Here is a 19,180-nt window from a genome sequence, read left to right on the forward strand (position 1 = left end):
AAAGTATAATCCAGCCCTATTAGAAATAGTGAATATCATAGCAGAGATCAAAGAAATAGAAGTGGGATCTTTAGAAAAGGGTAGGACCAAATTATATAGAATAAAATTGGAATTTTAAGAACAATACATGCAGAATAATGTTTTGGAGGAGGAATGAAGTTTAAGAGAAGGCAGGAATAGAATGAGCTATGTAATGTCCAACTGACAGTGACTGTTTAGAAAAAAATATATGTGATGTATAATGGTTGTAGCTGAAAAATGTCAATATGGTTTGTTTTCATTTATATAAATGTTTGATTGCCTATGTCATAAGTGATAATTTGATTAAAATGCTTCTTGTTTAAGAAAAAGTGATTCTGATAACATTGATTTCTGATACTGTTAATAAACCAAGCTACGCTGTTTTGTCATGTATGTAAATAGCTAGTTATATTTGTAGCCTTTACTCTTCAAACCTAATTTTTATTCCTGCTTTTGACTGTTACACTCTGCCTCTGTAACTTGAGTCTGTGGTATACATATGTAGTCAACAGATGGTAAAGGTCCCTTACATCAGCTGACTTAGCTAGTCTGGAAAATGCCTGTATACTTGCAAACAACAGACATATAAACATAGAGATACATATGAATGTACAGTTAGCAACACTGGGATATTTTTGTGTGTTTTTTCAGTTTCATTTGATGATTTTTGATTTGTTTATCTCTCTTTTTTTTTTTTTTTTTTAGCAGTCAGTGTGAAGTGCACTAGTTGTCCTCCAAATGCAGCTTCTGTTCGTGGACATAACAATCCATGTGGTTATGTCTGCTCACCTCTGCCAGAGTAAGTGTCTTCCTTTGCTTCACTGCAACTTTGAACAGTGGAATTGTTTATCTGCATTTAAACTGATTGGTTATACAGTGTCACATGATTTGTTTAAGGTGTTTTGAATGCTGGTCCTGTCATAATCATGCTAACTGATTTCTCTCAGCTTAAATTTCATTGGAAATGCTAACAAAGTGCTGTTTACCAGCAGCAGAAAGTTTGATGAAAATGCACAAAAACAGCACTGTTCTCATGGTATATGTGTCATGTGTTGCTTTTTCAGTTTCCTATTGTGCATTAATATTATAGCCAAATAGAATCATGTAGTAGATGAAGTAACAAAACTTTTCACGGAGAGATGAGATATGAATATTTCTGTGTTCTGTCACATCTCGTGATAAAGGTGGGCGTATGTGTTTGAGGAGGTGAGGCCTGCATCTCTCAGGATGCCACTCATTGTCTAAGGAACTGCTGTACTTCTGTATCTGATGGCCTGGACAGTCTAATGTGGACTGAGGATTTTAACATGTAAAGCGTGACGTTAACACCAGCACCCTCACAATAGTCTGACATATTCCTTTGTTTACTTAAACCTTTGGCTTATAAATACACTATGTGTAGAACAATTAACTGTACAGCTATAATAGTTCACATATTTTGGTTTAACCTCGAAACTGCTGAGCATTTTCAGAAGGTCTGCCCACACAGTACTGTTTTTTTTTTTTAAATAGTTCAATGCTTATTTTCAGAGAATGTTACTAGCATAATTATCTATAAATCAAAACTGGATTAGACTCTTGCAGTCAAAGACAAAGGGGCATCTCAGTCTTGAATTTTAATAAAAAAAAAATATTTTAAGTCATTTTATGCCTTAACATATACAAAGAATGAAGATATCACATTCATACAGGAAACACATTGCATTTAAATCAGAAAACACTCCGACATTATCCGTTTATGTTTTTGTTAGCTTATGTCTCTTGTACTGTGAAGGGAAATGAAAATATATTATTTATTTTTAGCTGAATGTTTTGTAAACATTGTACTCTGTCAATTTACAAAGGCTCTTCTTGCCTGAATTTCACCTTAAGTTCACATGACAATGCTGGAGATTCAGAAATGCCACTTCCATGATTACAGTGAATCCAGCACTGTTTGCAATGCTTGCATTATGAGCCCAGAGGCTCATTAACCATGCATATGGCAGTGGGTTTTGTCCGATGATAATCTGCTCATTATTACTACAGTAGAGACCTGTGGGATGACCATGTTAAACCAACTCATGGCCAGAGTAAAGTACCAGCAGCTGTTATAAACATTGACCGTACATGAGCATCTAGGTTAGTCATAGCAAAACTTTATGCACTGGTGGTATTGCTAAGCTGCAGATCAAGTGTTGTGACTCAAGGCAAAAGCTGTGCAGAGAAGTGTTGTATGGAAGGAAGAAAGTTAAGGATGACCAAAGATGGAGGGTGGAGGCAGTAGTAGGGCAAGAGAACCAAACAGAAATTGACAGAAGACTTCAAAGAGAATGATGACCAAATCAGGGATAAAAAACGCAATGGAGAAAGGGGTATGAGACATACACACAGATATCAGTCTGAAATAGTTGAGCTTAGAAATTGTGGAACTCAAACAGGATAGATGGCATAGCAGAAAGTGACAGGATGTAGTTACCTACACCAGTCTTGGCATCATCAGAGTTTTATTAGTGTACTTGTAATGTAAATGTCATGAAAAAACAACCTATTCAACCATGAGGGGATTTGAACGATCAACTGTACATTTACACTCTAACCAGCACTTCCCAAATAAGGTGAATCATAGAACCATTAATACTAAAGGTGTCAGAGAAACACATAGCAGGTGAGTGTTACACATTTATAGACAGGAAGCAGAAAAAAACGTGCCTCAGGATTGGAATCCATTACCCTCATCAGTAAAATTCTATCAAACACTCCATTAACAAGGTGAACCATAGAAGCAGCAATACTGAAGCTGTCAAGGAAGCACATGGAGGTGAGTGTTACTTATTTATAGAATGGTAGCAGAAAAGTCTGAATATCCATACAACCCTGAGGGAATTTGAGCCATTGACCTTATGTACTGACACTCCTCAACTCATGTTATTAACAGACTCAGCCAATTAAGCAGTCAGCCTAAGAACATCTGCTGTACTCTATTTTGTATTCACACACTGGTAAGCAATGAAGCTCAGCTCATTGGCTTACAGTTTATTGGTTTGATTGGACGTCATTGTTGCTATACCTCAAGCAGTGACATTTCTGATTGGTTGTACTTGGGTATCAATGGTGGTCTTCACGATCTGTCATGTACAGTATAACCACAAAAGGAAAAGTTATTTAGAAACCCTTTTTGATCATTTATGTGATATGTTTGTCTAGTTTTTGATCAGATTAAAGGTTGTAAATAGGAGTATAGGAAAGAGATTAAAAAGGGAAGCAAGCAGAGGGTATTAAGAGAAGGTGAGCAAGTAAGAAATGAGCAGGATGGATGTGGGGGAGGAGGCACATACTTTTTTTGTGGGACAGGTGCTTATTTTTTATGAAGAGAAGGGAAAGTTGGGGAAGGAAGAAGGGAAGTAAGAGGGAGGCAAGAGTAGGAAGGAAAGACAGACATGGCTGACAGGGTATAGGGTAACACAATGGGAAAGGAGACATCAGCAAATGGAAGGAAGACAGTGCGAAGGCGAGGACTGTAAAACCAACAAGGGGGGGCAACAGACACAAATGAGAGGGAAACTCCAGGCTGGGGAATAGAACTGGGTGTTCACATCTGCAGTCTCTGCCACCTAAAACCCAGTATGAGATTACGTGTCACCCTGGGTACTGTAGAGCCATTACTGAGCAGGGATGAGACTCAATGGATCAGCAGAACATGAACTTTATGTGACCAGACTAGGCATTCAATCTCCTGTCGATGATATCCCCCCACAATATCTCCCAATTAAGAATGGGTGACAACTGAGTCAACCTCCTCTGACACTGCTACCAGCAGGTACTACTGTGTCAACTTCTGGAGCAGAGCTACCTGTTGCAGATGGTGCAGGTAGGGCAGGAGGTGTCCAGGCAATTGTTTCAGATTGGGACCCAGATGTGCTTTGTGCTTCTGCTGCTGATGGTGCTCTTACTGCTACCTTTGGTGGGGGCAACAGGCCTTGCCATTGGGATAAGTACCATTTGCTGTGCTGCTATATAAAGTGATAAAAGGAATAGAGAGAAACAAAATAATAAAGATGATTTCTATGTTTCAGAGAATTATATTTGTTGAATCAAACAAAAACTTTTAAGTATTTTAACAAGCCTTTTTATATATAGTGAGAGGGAGTAATGAACCAAAAGCCACTGTCACATACAGTCTGACAGATAAAGAATTAGTGTAATGAGCTACATAGCCAGGCAAACAGTTGCCTATAGTCATAGAGGCAGTACTTTGATGTCTGAGAATATTGTACATATACAAAGAATAGATGATGAGATGCTGGCCATACATAATAGTTTAGTTGCAGATGATATTCAAAGAAAATAACTTTTGTTTTATATTTAAACATGCCCACTCAAATAATAATGATGTTCTTACATATATGCCTCATGCAATGGTGCACTTATACTTATTATCAGAAACATAAATATGAAACATTTGTAAGGGTAAAATTACTTTTAGAGGGGGAATTAAAGCTACAGACATCTTTACAATATGTGAACAGAGTCATAACATCCTGACCCAATTGTCCACCTCTACAAGGGGATACTTGTAGAAATGTAACACTTAACAGACATATTGCTATCTTTGAGTTATGGTAGTGATAGCACAAGTGGCTATGAAGTATGGAAGTTATATATTGTTTCCATGAATACCTACTACTGTCAGTATTAAAATGAGGACATCATATAGCAGGTATACTCAGCCTGTTGCTTTCTCAGGTGCTCCAACCGTCTTCTCTGCAGTTGTGTGTTTGTTTCAGTATCTTCAGATGATACAAATGCATAAATGTGCAATATTTGTGGATGGCTTGAAATGCCTTTTTAAATGAAAACCTAACATATGTTATACTTACAGTATATAAGTGATGCCTGCTCTTTGACCTTGTTAACGTAAATAATAATGCAAATGCAAACAAGCAGAATATCTGGCTATACAAATAAAATATTTATTCCAAATCACAACACATGAGGGGGATCAAGTATTTTCTAACATGATTTATTTTATTATTTATTTTACATTTGTTAACCGGGAAAGTCCATCTGGACATGTGTCCTTTTTCAGTGGAGGCCCGGGGAGAAAAGCTCCAAGATACATACATATGAGATACATACTTTACAATGTAGACAGTACAGTGTATAGTTTCAAACATATGAGTAAAAACATCATTATATGCATTTCAAATACACAAAACATATTTGCTGCATTTGTAATACATAAAAGCATTTTTAGTTTTTAAGTCATAAATAGTTATACAGAAGATTCATTAGGTAGTTTTTGTAAGTCTGTTACAACAGGTATGAGTGAACAAAACATCTTGAGGAGTTGTACTTGTGTTCATAACAAGAAGTTTTCAAGTAAGGAAGCATAGACTAGATGAAACATAAGTACCAGATCAAAAGGAAGTTTGATGTAAGCATCAATGTTAAGAGTTGAGGTGGGTAAGGAGGATGGTAAGGGCTTTAACCTGGGCTGTGGCAGGTGCATAGCCAGGAGTTTGTGAGGTGGGTTTTTACTAGCTGTTAAACTGTTTAGGTGAGGAGGTATTCATAAGTGGGTTAGGTAGACTGTTCTAGAGTTTGGAAATATATTAGGAGAATAGGGATTCACCTGCTGAGTTTTTTACTTTGGTGACTTGGAGGAGTAGATTGTTGTTTGAACCGAAGGATCTGGATGCAAGGTATGGTTGGACTAGGTTTTTAAGGGCTGGGTTTTTTTCTGGTTGGTGGATGAGTTTGTAGGTGAATGTTAGTTGATTAAATTGAACTAAGAGAGGGAGTTCTAGCCAGTTCAATTGCTTGAGATATTGACAGTGATGGGTTTTATAAGGGCATTTGTTGCAAATTTGGAGATTTTTTTGTAGCAGGTTTCTAGCTTGGCGAGGTCAGTTTTACTGAGGTTTGTTAGGTAGGGGATGTGTATAGAAGTGTAGATAGCAGGTGTGTTCTAGCAATTGTAGATTTTGTGTTTGTAGTTAGATATTGTTTATTTCTATAAAGGAGGCCAAGTTTATTGGGTACTTTTTTGATGGATTGGTCTATGTGTATGATCCCAAAGAAGTAAAAAAGGCAACCCTTTTTATATCTTAAAAGGGGTCTACTTCATATGACCTAAATTTCATTTGACTGAAATTCATCTGACTGAGACCAAAACACTTAATGTTCAAAAGACTGAAAACTCATTTGACTGAAACCCATATCAGTGACACATTAAAGTAAAAGGGCATATACCTTTTACTTTAATGTGTCAGTGTTATGAGTTTCAGTCTTTTGAACTTTCAGTGTTTTGGTCTCAGTCAAATGAATTTCAATCAAATTAAATTTAGGTCATATGAAGTAAACCCCTTAAAAGACATTAGATGTAGTATGAATCACGTATGGTATGATACAGTATTAATAAATCAGAATCTTACAACTACTCGTGTTGTTTACATGAGATATACATATATGATAGCATATCATTGTTCTTTTACTAAATAAGGAGAGCTGTATCTGGTCATGTCTTGAGCTCTGTTTACCATCATACAATGAACTTCTGTAATTGAGAAAACGTCATTAGCAGAAGTTATGGCATAGGCCCCTGTGACATGTTCATGTTATTTTTCCAGTATTATCTCAAATAGCTATTTACTGCTTTAGTTTGATTTAGTAACACAGCTATAGAATTTGCCTTTGCAAAACAGGAAACATATGCCACCTGCTTTGATGTCTGTTACATTAATAGTTAAAAAATGCAACATTCCATCTCAGGCAGCAGTTACTGTGTCTAACATACATCTCTAAACATTCAGAATTACAGAGTATAAAAAGAACTTACATTCACTAAAATATGTTTTTTAATTCCCATTGCATTCCCCCTTTAACACCCCTTAGGTGTCAAAATTGATTATAGTGCAGTATCTTGTAGGTTAACAACAATAGCATCATTACAATTGTCCAACATATATGTTCCAGGGTGTCTTTGTTTTAGAGAAACCATTACTATTGTTTTTGCTTTTGTCATAAGACAGTTTAGCTATGCATTTTCAGTTACAGAGTATACTAAAACTAAAGACAAATTGCAATTACTATATCAATCATTACACAATACTTGTTCCTGTATTTACAAACGCATTTCTTAACCAGTTCAAATAAAGTCCACTTTGTTTTAGTTCTGATTAGATTTCTATCAAGTTCCTCATGTAATCAGCTACTTTTTGTTGTTTATCATGGAAGTCAGAAATACAAGAGTAACAGTGTTCATCTAAGCGTCTATAGATCCCCTTTATACACCAGAATCATGTCAAGGGCCAAATGATTTTGTAACACCACGGCCCTTACTTCAGTCATTTCTCTGTTAACCATATGTTGAGCAGTTTTATTAGCCACTTCAGTTAATATTTGTGAAAAAGCATTTGGTTCAGCTATAGCGCCAAAGATACCATAACCATAATGAGACAGAAAAATGGATGTATTGATCTTTTATTTCTCAATCAGCTGGTTGGTGGAGACCAAAAATGCTGGATGGCTGGGATAATGTAGCCTACATAGCAGCACTCAGATGAGTTAGTGGGAAGCCAGAGATAGGCAAGATCTCCACAAATAATTAGTTAGCATACTCATGTGTTGTCTCCAGCTATACAATTTCAGTTTGAGTTCATTTAAAACATGTTAATATCAAGTCACATTACATTTGCTGTAGCCTATACAAACTGTCCCGTTTTGCATAGCAGGTATATCCTGGTATAGATACTGCTAGATGAAAATATACCTTTTTACAAAAAGATATGAAATATAATACCAAGTTAGGCTTTTCTCAAACAATCTCTGTTCAAAGTCCCACTGGAACCAGAATCATAGGACTGCCTACTCTGTAGTGTTCAGGCATGAATACACAGAGTCAGCAGTTGCTGATGTTAAGATTTTCTGCATATTGATGTAGTACTTGCAGAAAGAGGTTTTCCTTTATCTCAGCGGGAAGAAGAGTCAGGACCATCAGGAGTGATGTCAACAAGATCAGGTTGGGTATTGTCTTTCATCTCCATGGATACCAGACAGGTCTTCTTGCAATGAGAAGCAAGGATCCAAGCTGGAAGGCCAACACACTGAACAACAGTATGAACTGTAACAAGAACAAGGTACATCCTCTTCCACCTGGGCTCCAGGTAAGATTTTCGCTGACAGACTTTAACAAAAACCCAATCCTTGGTTTGCAGATTATGGCAGGGCTGAGCTGAAGACTGGAGAAGGGCTTCAGGTATACTTTGGTGCGAAGTCTGCAAAACAGAGATAACTTTTGAACAGTAATTTAACAGTGCATCATCAGTAAATGTAAGCTCCGCATTTTGGGCAGGTGGAGCAGATGGCATTCTCTTGGGATGGCCCATAAGACTTTCATGTGGACTAAGTGTTCTCTTTGCATTTATAGTTCTCCTTATACTCATGAGAACCAAAGGCAGTGCATCAGGCCACTTCACATGTTTTTCCCAGCCTGATCTTAATGGTTCTACTGATGCACTGTCTGACGACAGGTACTGCCAGCCATGCCAGGGAGAAGTAGGGCAGTGGCTGTAAGGCCTGTGCCAGCACAGCAAGCTGGAATTTTATAAATATTAATATGTCATTTGTATATCAAGCTGAACTGTACAGGTGCTTGTACTGAAAATGTATTTGTGAGCTTTGCTTGTGTTAATTGTGTTAAAATGTATCAACAGTGCACCCTGATGAAATGAAGAGAAATGTACATGTATTATGGTATCTGAATTAAATGTGTATGTTTTAATAGAGGACATTGGCAGCAATGGTTAACCAGCTGGCTTATTTTAAGAAAAATAAGGGAAATGTAAACGAGCTTTTAAATCACTGAATGGCACCACACAGTGTTGAGTAGGCCTGGAGATGGTAGGTCTGGAGCAGTCATTATCTGTTAGCTTTTGTAAAAAAGGTGGAAGTGTTGTAAATGGTTCTGCCTCCTAGGCATTGCCATAAAAGCTGTAAATGTGTATTGTAGCAGTCTGCTAAAGTCCTGTCTCAAACTTCAAAAGGAGATAGTATAGGAAACTAGAGTCAAGTGACCAGATGAGGTCATTCTGCAACTCATCTTGGATATTATATTTTTTTGCAGGGAGTAATCTCAGAGTATAGAGTATTCTGCTTGGGACCCTGACTAGAAAGATTGCTCATGTATTTCTTCTTGCCTTGCCCAAGTAAGTTACTAGGACAAGTAAAATTCTTTTAGATTTAGTCAGGAATGTAGCAAAGCTTAGTACAGATACTATTTTTCTTTATTTGTCTGAGTCTGTCCTTCAATGTTCTTTTCAATATTTCCTGTGATCTGAACTCTGTGGTTTACTATAAATATATATTCAATATTTTCGTGTTCTTTTATTATTTATTATTAAATATATTTAAAACTTTTATTATGGCTGGTTCTTGTAAAGAGTATCTAACCTTTGAGAGTACTTATATTTGTATGGTGACACTGTGTGGGCCACTCCAGAAGGCCTAGCCATCCTGCTGAACTACTACTATTTGTATTAATATTAATATTACATAGTATAATTGGATACCCTTTTAAGAGCCTTTTAGTAACTGACTGGAGGTAGTGATAACTACCTTATATTCTGGGCAAAGCTGGTAGAGCAGGTAATCCATGCCAGCCTTTCCCAGGTGTGTGTGCGTAAAAATTAAATTTTAAAGAGTGTATGTGCCAGATAGTTGGGGCAGGGATATGAAGCAATGGGTTTACAGAAAGAGTGCTGGAGGACTTGGCTTGGGCACTCGGCTAAGGACCTAACCCTATAGCTGTACCAGTGAGGAGTCTTATTGGGGATCTGGAGGGAGACAGATATAGAGATATCCAGACCCCAGACTGAGTGTGCTCCATGTGTGCTCTTAAGGCAAATTGTACTTGATGCAGAGAGGTCTGCATCTGGAAATGCTGAGTGCATCCATTTGTATTCCAAGTGCATGTACATGTCCAGTGTCAGTGGTGAGGATTCAGGCTCCTTGATTACTGGCCCAGCGTGGGGATGACACATAGTCGTGCCCATCACATATTGGCAGCAATGGTGGGTGTCACATTTTAATTGGTGGCAGTGTGGTAGGATCATACCACATCATGTATTGGTGAGCAGTGTTGTGAATATTGAATTCCTTTAGCCTGTAAGCACTGGTCACTAAAGAAAGGTGTACTCTCAGGAGCCACACGGTAGACATTCAAAGCTTCCTATCACAATAGTGTTACTTATTTACTTTTTGTTAGCTTAGTCAGGGAGAGCAGGTAAGGATGTCCGCACTGGATTATGGCAGGCTGACAAGGAACCAGTTGGCTGATATGTGCCAAGCCAAAGGACTAGAGCATGCCAACCTGACTAAAGGGGAAATGATTGCAGCCTTAATCACAGCTGCATCACAAACCAGCAAGTTGCTCAGAGGACTTAAAAATCCATCTGGAGTTAAAGACCAAAGGTTTGGAACTAGAATCAGCAGAGAGACTGCAGTGTTTGAAGGTCAAAGTAAAATCAACAGAGAGACTGTGGCATTTGGGAGCCAAAGAAAATGAGAGGCAGAGGCAACATGAAAAGGAAATGCTGACTCTTTGCCAGGGTCATGGAGGTAATGGGGAAGGGAGTAACCATACCTCAGAAGCAATAAAGGTCAGAAACTTCTTCCTCAGTACCAAGAAGGTGATAACATTGACAGTTTTATTCATCTATTTGAAAGAGTATGCAAAAAGTATAATGTTGACCGAGGGCCCTGGGTACAGTTCCTCACCCCCTTACTCCACGGTAAAGCTGTAACTCTTGTTTCTAAATTGTCTGATACTGATTGTTTTGATTATGATGAAGCTAAGCACTGTTTATTACAATATTTTAAGTTAACACCTGAAGCTTACAGAAAAAAAGTTTTATGAGAATAGACGCAAGGCAGATGAAAGTGTATGTGATTATATTGTTGAACAAAGCACTTATTTTCATAGGTAGATGAGTGGATGTCAGGCCACCACTTTTGAAAAGCTGGCAGACCTTTTGGTGAGGGAACAACTCCTTAGCACTTTGCCTGAGGACATGAGGATCTGGTTGGCAGACAGGGGATGCAACTCTGCACATGAGTTGGGGGGGGCATCTATACCTAGCAAGCAGGGCATCACTGCACAGGAAAGGGATGCCCAGTCCTGCTCATGGATATAACTGAACCCATGTTGGGCAGCCTAAACCGCCCCAACAGAGTTAGTTAGTAAAAGAGGAAGACACTAGTTCAGGTACATGGCCATGATCAAGGGTTAAATGTTTTAAATGCAACTAGTGTGGCCATGTAGCATATAGATGCCCATGGAGGCAAGGTAGGGAACACAAGGTGGGGAAGCCAGCAAGTGGGAATAACAGAATGACAATGGTAAGTTGTCTGGAAACAACAGGGGTACCAAACTACCAGCAAAGTTTATATCTGAGATTGAAAACAGGCCACTGCCAAGAGAGACACAGCCTCTGATATAACCCCAGTGAAGCCAGCAGTGGTTAAAGGGGAGAAGTACTTGCTTGGGCAGTCCACTCCAGTCAGAGATTTAGAAGAGATCCCATTCCACATGCCTTTGGCCAGGGTTCACCTTGACTGGGAGGGTGGGAAAGGAAGCAAGCAAGTAGGTGTATTTGTGGATATCCCTGCAGATGTGTTGATAGGGAATGATTTTGATAATGCAGTACCTTGTGTGCATGCAGTGACACTCAGTCAGAATTGGAGACAAGCATGTGGGTTTGGTGGCCTGTGGGAGTCTCAGACAGATTGCACACATGAAGCCAGAACTGGAGATGTGGCTACTTCAGGGAAGGAACTACCATGTAGCAGTGAGACTGAAGGTGTGCCACAGTTGCTGGTGGCTACTAATATTCCCTTGATAGAGAGACTGCAAGGGCAGAGGTGAGCAGTAGTACTCAGGCTGACAGTGAGGCACCACTGTCAGATGAGACCAGACTTTCTGTGGAAGGGGAGCTGGGAAGGGTTACAAAGAGAGAGTTGAGACAGGCTCAGCTCTCAGACCCTACACTGAGAGGCTTGACGGAGGTAGCTAGGGAGGCACCTGATTCTCAAGGAAATGCAGGATTCTGTATACTGGAAGTGGAACAAAGGTCTATTGTATAGAGAGTGGACCCCTGAGAGAGGACTCGAAGGTGAGGTAATACAGCAGTTGGTAGTGCCCAGAACCTGCCATCTGGTACTTTTAGCCATAGCCCATGACATTCCCTTTGCAGATCATATCGGCATAAAGCATTCGAAGCGATGTATTATGCAGAACTTTTATTGGCTTGGGATTTCCAGGGATGGAACAGGGTACTGCAGGATCTGTGAGTAGTGCCAAAAAAGTAGGCAAGGCAGGAGACAAGGTCAAAGATCATTTGATGCCTTTGTCTGTGATAGAGGAGCCATTTTAGAGGGTAGCTATGGATATCGTGGTGCCTCTGAGTACCCCAGGCTCTACAGGGAAGAAGTATATCCTAGTGGTAGAAGATTATGCTACTAGATACCCTGAGGCAGTGGCTCTGTCCTCCATTGAGGCAGAGAAGGTGGCAAATGCTTTGCCAGACATTTTAAGCAGGATAGGATTCCCAAGAGAAATACTGACTGACAGAGGTGCCAATTTTATGTCAGACCTGCTGGCTTGTCTGTGGGAATGCTGTGGGGTAAAGCACCTAAAGACCACACCTACCACCCCCAGACTAATGGTCTTGTGGAGAGGTTAAACTGTACGCTAAAGACCATGCTACAGGCATTTGCAGACCACTTTAAGAGAAAATGGGAGAAATATTTGCCCCATCTGTTGTTTGCTTGCAGAGAGGTACCCCAGGAATCCACAGGTTTTTCACCCTTTGAGTTGCTATATAGGCATAGGGTGAGTGGACCTCTAGATTTGATTCATGATGAGTGGGAGGGTGAGTGTGAATCCCACAAAGAGTCTGTTGCGGCATATGTCCTAAACATCAGGACAAGGCTTATGGAGCTCATGGTCTTGGCCCAGGAGAACCTGTCAGGAGCCCAGTGCAGAAAATGGTCTAGTATGACAGGAATGCTCAAGCCAGAGAGTATGCTCTGGGACAGCATGTGATGGTGCTCATTATTGTCAGACACAGTAAACTTCAGGCAGCTTGGAAGGGACTCTTCAAGGTGGTAAGGAGAGTACTTATATTTATTTGGTGACACTGTGTGGACCACTCCAGAAGGACTATCCTACATCATAGAACTGTTAGGCAGGAGGCAGGGGCACAGATTGTGCTATGTTCATATGATGAAGCCTTACCAGAATAGAGAGGCCCTTGTGCTGAGTATTTGTAGTGGATGGCTGGAGGAGTCAAAGGGGGATCGATCAGTCAGGCATGGATTGACACCTCAGTGGAAGGGGTAGCGATGTCCCAGCTGCTATCCTCTACCCAAGTTTGAGAAATTTGAACAGTGTTAAAGGAGTTTGGGGACATGTTCACTGAGAAACCAGGGTGCACCACCATGTGGCTACAGGGCCTCAAAGACCTATAAAGCAGGCCCCTTACAGGGTGCCTGAGTGAGTCAGACAGACTGTAAGGGAGGAGATACAAGAGTTGTTAGAACTGGGAGTGATCCAGAAGTCCAGCAGTCCCTGAGCCTCCCCAGTGGTGCTGGTATCAAAGAAGGATGGCAGCACCAGGTCATGTGTGGACTACAGGAAACTAGTCACACAGAGTCAGATGCATACCCCATGCCTAGGACAGATGAAGCCCTAGAGCAGCTGGGTGCGGCTGAGTATCTCACCACTATTGATCTTAAAAAAGGGCTATTGGCAGGTGCCCTTGACTCCCAACACTAGAGAGAGAGAGAGATCAGCCTTTGTGACTTCTTTTGGCTTGTATGAGTTCACAAAGATGCCCTTTAGGATGAAAAATGCCCCAGCAACTTTCCAGAGGCTAGTAGATCGTAGCCTAGCAGGAGCTGGAGATTATGCCCTTGCTTACCTGAATGATATTGCCATCTAGAGCTGTTCCTGGCAAGAGCACCTTCAGCATGTCAGGAAGGTGCTGGGCAGACTGCAGAGGGCAGAGTTGACCATTAAGCCCACTAAGTGTTAGGTGGGTATGGCAGAGGTCTCCTACTTGGGACATAGAGTGGGGAGTGGTAAGATCAGCCCAGCACCTGACAAAATGGAAGCCATACAGGCATGGCCTGCCCCTGTTACCAAAAGCAGGTGAGGGCATTCTTAGGGACAGCAGGGTACTATAGAAAGTTTGTCCCAATTATAGTATCATAGCTGCTCCCCTCACAGACCTGACAAGGAAAAACAGGCCAGATAAGGTAGTGTGGACCCCAGCATGTCAGCAGGCATTCCAGAAGCTTAAAGGAGCTTTTGGATGACCCCCTGTTTTAGTCAGTCCAAATTACAGCAAGTAATGTGTTGTGCAGGTGGACACTTCAAACCATGGGGTGAGGGTGTACTTAGCCAGGTTTTCCCAGTGGTATATCTCAGTGGTAGACTCCAACCCAGGAAGAAATGCTATACAGCTGTAGAAAAGGAATATCTAGCCATAGTATGGTCACTGTAGAAACTTCAGCCTTATCTGTGTGTAAGGAAATTCACTGTACTTACAGACCACAATCTCTTAATATGGCTACATAGAGCCAGCCAGCAAAATGCCAAGTTATTAAGGTAGGATTGCAGGCATATGACATGGCAGTACAACACTGCAGTGGGATCAGCAATGCCAACACAGATGGGCTGTCAAGACAGGGAATGGGGTAACATATTCCCAGACAGGCTTACTTCTCTCAAGCCATGTTTCTCAAGGGTCACTTGAACAAGTATTTTTAAGTCTTCAAAGTGGGGGGGATGTGATGATAGGAGGTGCTTCCAGCCATGCCAGGGAGAAGCAGGCAGTGAATATAACACTTGTGCCAGCACAACTAGCTGGAATTTTATAAATAATTATATGTCATTTGTATATCAAGCTGAACTGTACAGGTGCTTGTGCTGAAAATGTATTTCTGAGCTTTGTTTGTGTTAATTGTGTTAAAATGTATCAACAGCCATGTACATGTATTATGGTATCTGAATTAAATGTATATGTTTTAATAGAGGGCACTGGCACAACAATGGTTAACCAGATGGCTTATTTTAAGAAAAAATAAGGGAAATGTAAATGAGCTGTTAAATCAGTGAACGTCACCCCACAATGCTGAGTAGGCCCAGAGATGGTTGGTCTGGGAACAGCCATTATCTGTTAGCTTTTGTAAAGGGGGAGGTGTTGTAAATGGTTCTGCCTCCTAGGTATTGCCATAAAAGCTATAACTGTGTATTGTAGCAGTCTGCTAAAGTCCTGTCTACAACTTCAAAAGGAAATAGTGTGGGAACCTAGAGTCAGATGACCAGATGAGGTCATTCTGCAAGTCATCTTGGATATTATTTTACAGGGAGTAATCTCAGAGTATAGAGTATTCTGTTTGGGAGGCTGACTAGAAAGACTATTCATGTATTTCATCTTGCATTGCCCAAGTAAGTTACTAGGGAACAGTAAAATTCTTTTAGATTGTCAAGAATATAGCAAAGCTTAGTGTAGATATTGTTTTTCTTTATTTGTCTGAGTCTGTCCTTCAGTGTTCTTTTCAATATTTCCTGTGATCTGACCTCTGTGGTTTACTATAAATATATATTCAATATTTTCATGTTATTTCATTATTTATTATTAAATATATTTAAAACGTTTATCGTGGCTGGTACTTTTAGAGATTATCTAACCTTTGAGAGTACTTATATTTATAAGTTGGAACACAGGTGCCCAGTAGGAAGGTAGCTGGAATAAAGAAGCTGAACCACGACAAAGTAAAACCTTCTTTTTAATACAAAATGGTGAGCTCTTTTGCAATGGTAACCATTGCTTCATCAGACTGATGAAGCAATGGTTACCACTGCGAAAGCGCTCACCATTTTGTATTAAAAAGAAGATTTTACTTTGTCGTGGTTCAGCGTATTTATTCCAGCTACCTTCCAACTGGGCACCTGTGTTTCAACATTTTCAACTTCTGGGCTGGTTTGGATTTATTTGTTTTCTACTTATATTTATTTGGTGACACTGTGTGGGCCACTCCAGAAGGCATAGCCATCTTAGTGAACTACAACCATTTGTATTAATATTAATATTGCACAGTATAATTGGATACCATTTTAAGGGCTTTCTAGTAACTAACTGGTTGCAGTGGTAACTACCTTATAGTCCAGGCAAAGTTGGTAGAGCGGGTAATCTGTGCCAGCCTTTCCCCAGTGTGTGTGTGTATGTGTGTGTGTGTGTGTGTGTGTGTGTGTGTGTGTGTGTGTGTGTGTGTGTGTGTGTGTGTGTGTGTGAAAATGAAATCTTAAAGAGTGTGTGTGCCATCTACTTGGGGCAGGGGCATGAAGCGCTGGATTTACAAACAGGGTGCTACACGACTTGGCTTGGACACTTGGCTGAGGACCTAACCCTACAGCTGTACCAGTGGAGAGTCTTATTGGGGATCTGGTGGGAGACAGATATAGAAACATCCAGACTCCTGGCTGAGTGTGTTCCCTGTGTGCTGTTAAGCGAAATAGTACTTGATGCAGAGCAGTCTGCATCTGGAAATACTGAGTGTATCCATTTGTATTCCAAGTGCACTTTCCTCTCCAGTGTTAGTGGTGAGGATTCAGGCTCCTTGGTTACTAGCCCAGTCTGTGGATGACACATAGTTGTGCCCATCACATATTGGCAGCAGTGGTGGGTGTCACACACTCAACTGAAGCAGAGGACTGTGGATGATGAGGGTGTTGGAGTTGCAAATTTATCTTCAAACCTGGCACAATTTATTTATAATTTCAGCAGTGAAGTGTGTGCCTCTGTTAGAAGTAATGGTATGAGGTACCCCAAACCTTGGTACAGACTCTCTCAATAATTTCTTTACTGCAGTGTCTGCTTTATTTTTGGCACATGGATAAGCTTCTACCAAGGCTGAAAACATGCAGAAAATAACTAGCAAGTATTTAAAATTGCTACATCGCTTCAAATGAATACCATCCAGCTGAAGAATTACAAATGCTCCCCAAGGGGGCAGCAGAGCTGAATCTTTAATTTTAACACTAGGAGACAAATTATAAGACAGACAAATTTCACATTTCTGTACATAATGCTGAATCATAGAATGAGAAGATAGAGCAAACCAGTCATAATTTAGTAAATTTGTTAAATGATCTTTCCCTATATAGTTGGGTAAATGATACAATCTTACCAGCCAAAACAATATAAACTGAGGTGTCGCAATGCATTCATCAGGATGTTGCTATACCATATCATTAGATGCCTCTTCCTGCAGAGTCATTAATGTAGCAAAATCAAATACAAGGTTACAAAGTGTATCAGATACCATCATTACAGACGTCAGAAAACTGTTTAACCCAGAGGCTTGCTTTTTGCCTTATCGGCCAGATTATTAGCCCTTGACAGCATATCACTTTACTATACACTTGCACTTTTACTACAGCTACCTGCTTGGGCAGCCAGAAAGAGTCTAATAAAAATGTAACATGATTTCTGTTTTTAATTTCTGTACCTGCTGATGTCAAAAACCCAAGTTGTCTCCATAATGCTCCAAAATCGTGCAACACCCAAATGCATAGCTACTGTCCATATAAATGTTCGCCCAGTTTATCTCTAGCAAATCCATATGCCTCAGCAAGTGCAACTAATTCAGCCACTTGAGTTGAAGTGACCCCTTCATGTCTTTCTTATATTATCACAGCACTTTTACCACATACAGCAATTTCAGCAAACATACATCTTTATTTATTCCTGCTACAGGATCAATCCACGAAGAGCTCTAATTCAGCATTTTGAATCGGGGCATCAGTCACATCCTTCCTAGGAGAAAATAGTCACAATAATGCAATCATCTGATTTTCTCTCCTCTGCAGATGGAAATGGAGATGCAGGGTTCAAAACTGGACACCAAACAATTATGATAGTTGGGTCTGAAATCAGCAGCCTCTCATATTCTGTCAGCCTTTAAGGAGAGACATGCTGCATTTTTGTTTTTAGTAAAGAGCATCTGCTGTATGGGGGACTGCAATTATAACTTCTGGTTATTCTGTTTTAGCAGTTTTATCAGTGGTTTTGCTAGCTCTGCATAATTTGAAATCCATTGCCTACAATACCCTGCCATTATTAAGAAAGAACTAAGCTATTTCTGGGTGACTGGACATGGACCTTCAGTTATTGCTTTGATACATGAAGGCAGTATATTTCTATTTCCTCGTGATATTGCATAAGCCAGATATTTTACTTTTGGTCACCAGAGCTGTAAATTTTCTTTTTACACTTTATGTCCGTTCTCAGCTAATTCTGTTAACAAGAAAAATAGTATTTTGTTGGCAATGCTGCACTCTGTCGTATCCTATAAGTAAATCATCTAGGTTTAGGCACCCAGACATTTAACTATAGTACATTTCATTAGGGACACGTGGCTGAAGTGACATTCAGCTGCAGAGGAATATGACTGTTGCAGATTCCCTATGGGCAAAGAGAACAATGCAGTGCCATGCCCACAACTTCAGTCACCAAATGCATGGGGGAAAATAGAGCATGGCTTCCAAGGCAGCATGGAACAGCAGGCAGTATGGCAGGAATCAGTAGCAGGCTGGCCAGTGAGCAGGTCAATGGCAGTTAAAATGCAGTGCACACTGTCACTGCCTTTGTAATTGGTGTATGGACCACTACCCCATTCACAGTGTCTATGGAACATCACCTAAAATACATACTGGAGCATAAATGTGACTACAGTAGCTTGCAAGATTTCCTCCATGCTGCAGCACACTTCTGCATGTTGTAGTGATATAAGCATGTATTGTACACCGAGTATAATACTCATTATTTCTTCTGCCCTCATGCACTTGGTTATTAAGGCCATGGGAATGGCAGTGTATGCTTCATTTTACCCCAAAGGGAATTCACAACAGCCATATTTCCCTGCAGCTGAATGTCACTTCAAACATCTGTCCCCAGCCAAATGCACCACAGTTACATTTCTCACTGCCTAGATGGCTGAACTCAAATCATCTACATATTGGAACAAATACATATTTGGGTGGGAAACTGTACATCTTCCACGTCCCTTTTTATGATTTCTGAAACTATGAATGGAGATTCTGTATATCCCT

At 40.2% G+C, this 19,180-nt stretch overlaps 1 protein-coding gene across 2 annotated transcripts in view; it reads left to right on the plus strand.

The window, feature by feature from the left end:
* The window catches only part of STARD6 (StAR related lipid transfer domain containing 6), a 466,390-nt gene that overhangs the window by 397,111 nt on the left and 50,099 nt on the right, over positions 1-19,180 (plus strand). For both annotated transcript variants that reach the window (XM_044075145.1, XM_044075136.1), the window contains exon 6: positions 727-820. In XM_044075145.1, the coding sequence (XP_043931080.1) occupies positions 727-820 (94 nt within the window). The remainder of the gene's footprint in view (positions 1-726; positions 821-19,180) is intronic.

The sequence above is a fragment of the Protopterus annectens genome, chromosome 1.part1, assembly GCF_019279795.1.
Source record: "Protopterus annectens isolate FY-2018-M chromosome 1.part1, PAN1.0, whole genome shotgun sequence".
Classification (NCBI taxonomy): Eukaryota; Metazoa; Chordata; order Ceratodontiformes; family Protopteridae; genus Protopterus; species Protopterus annectens.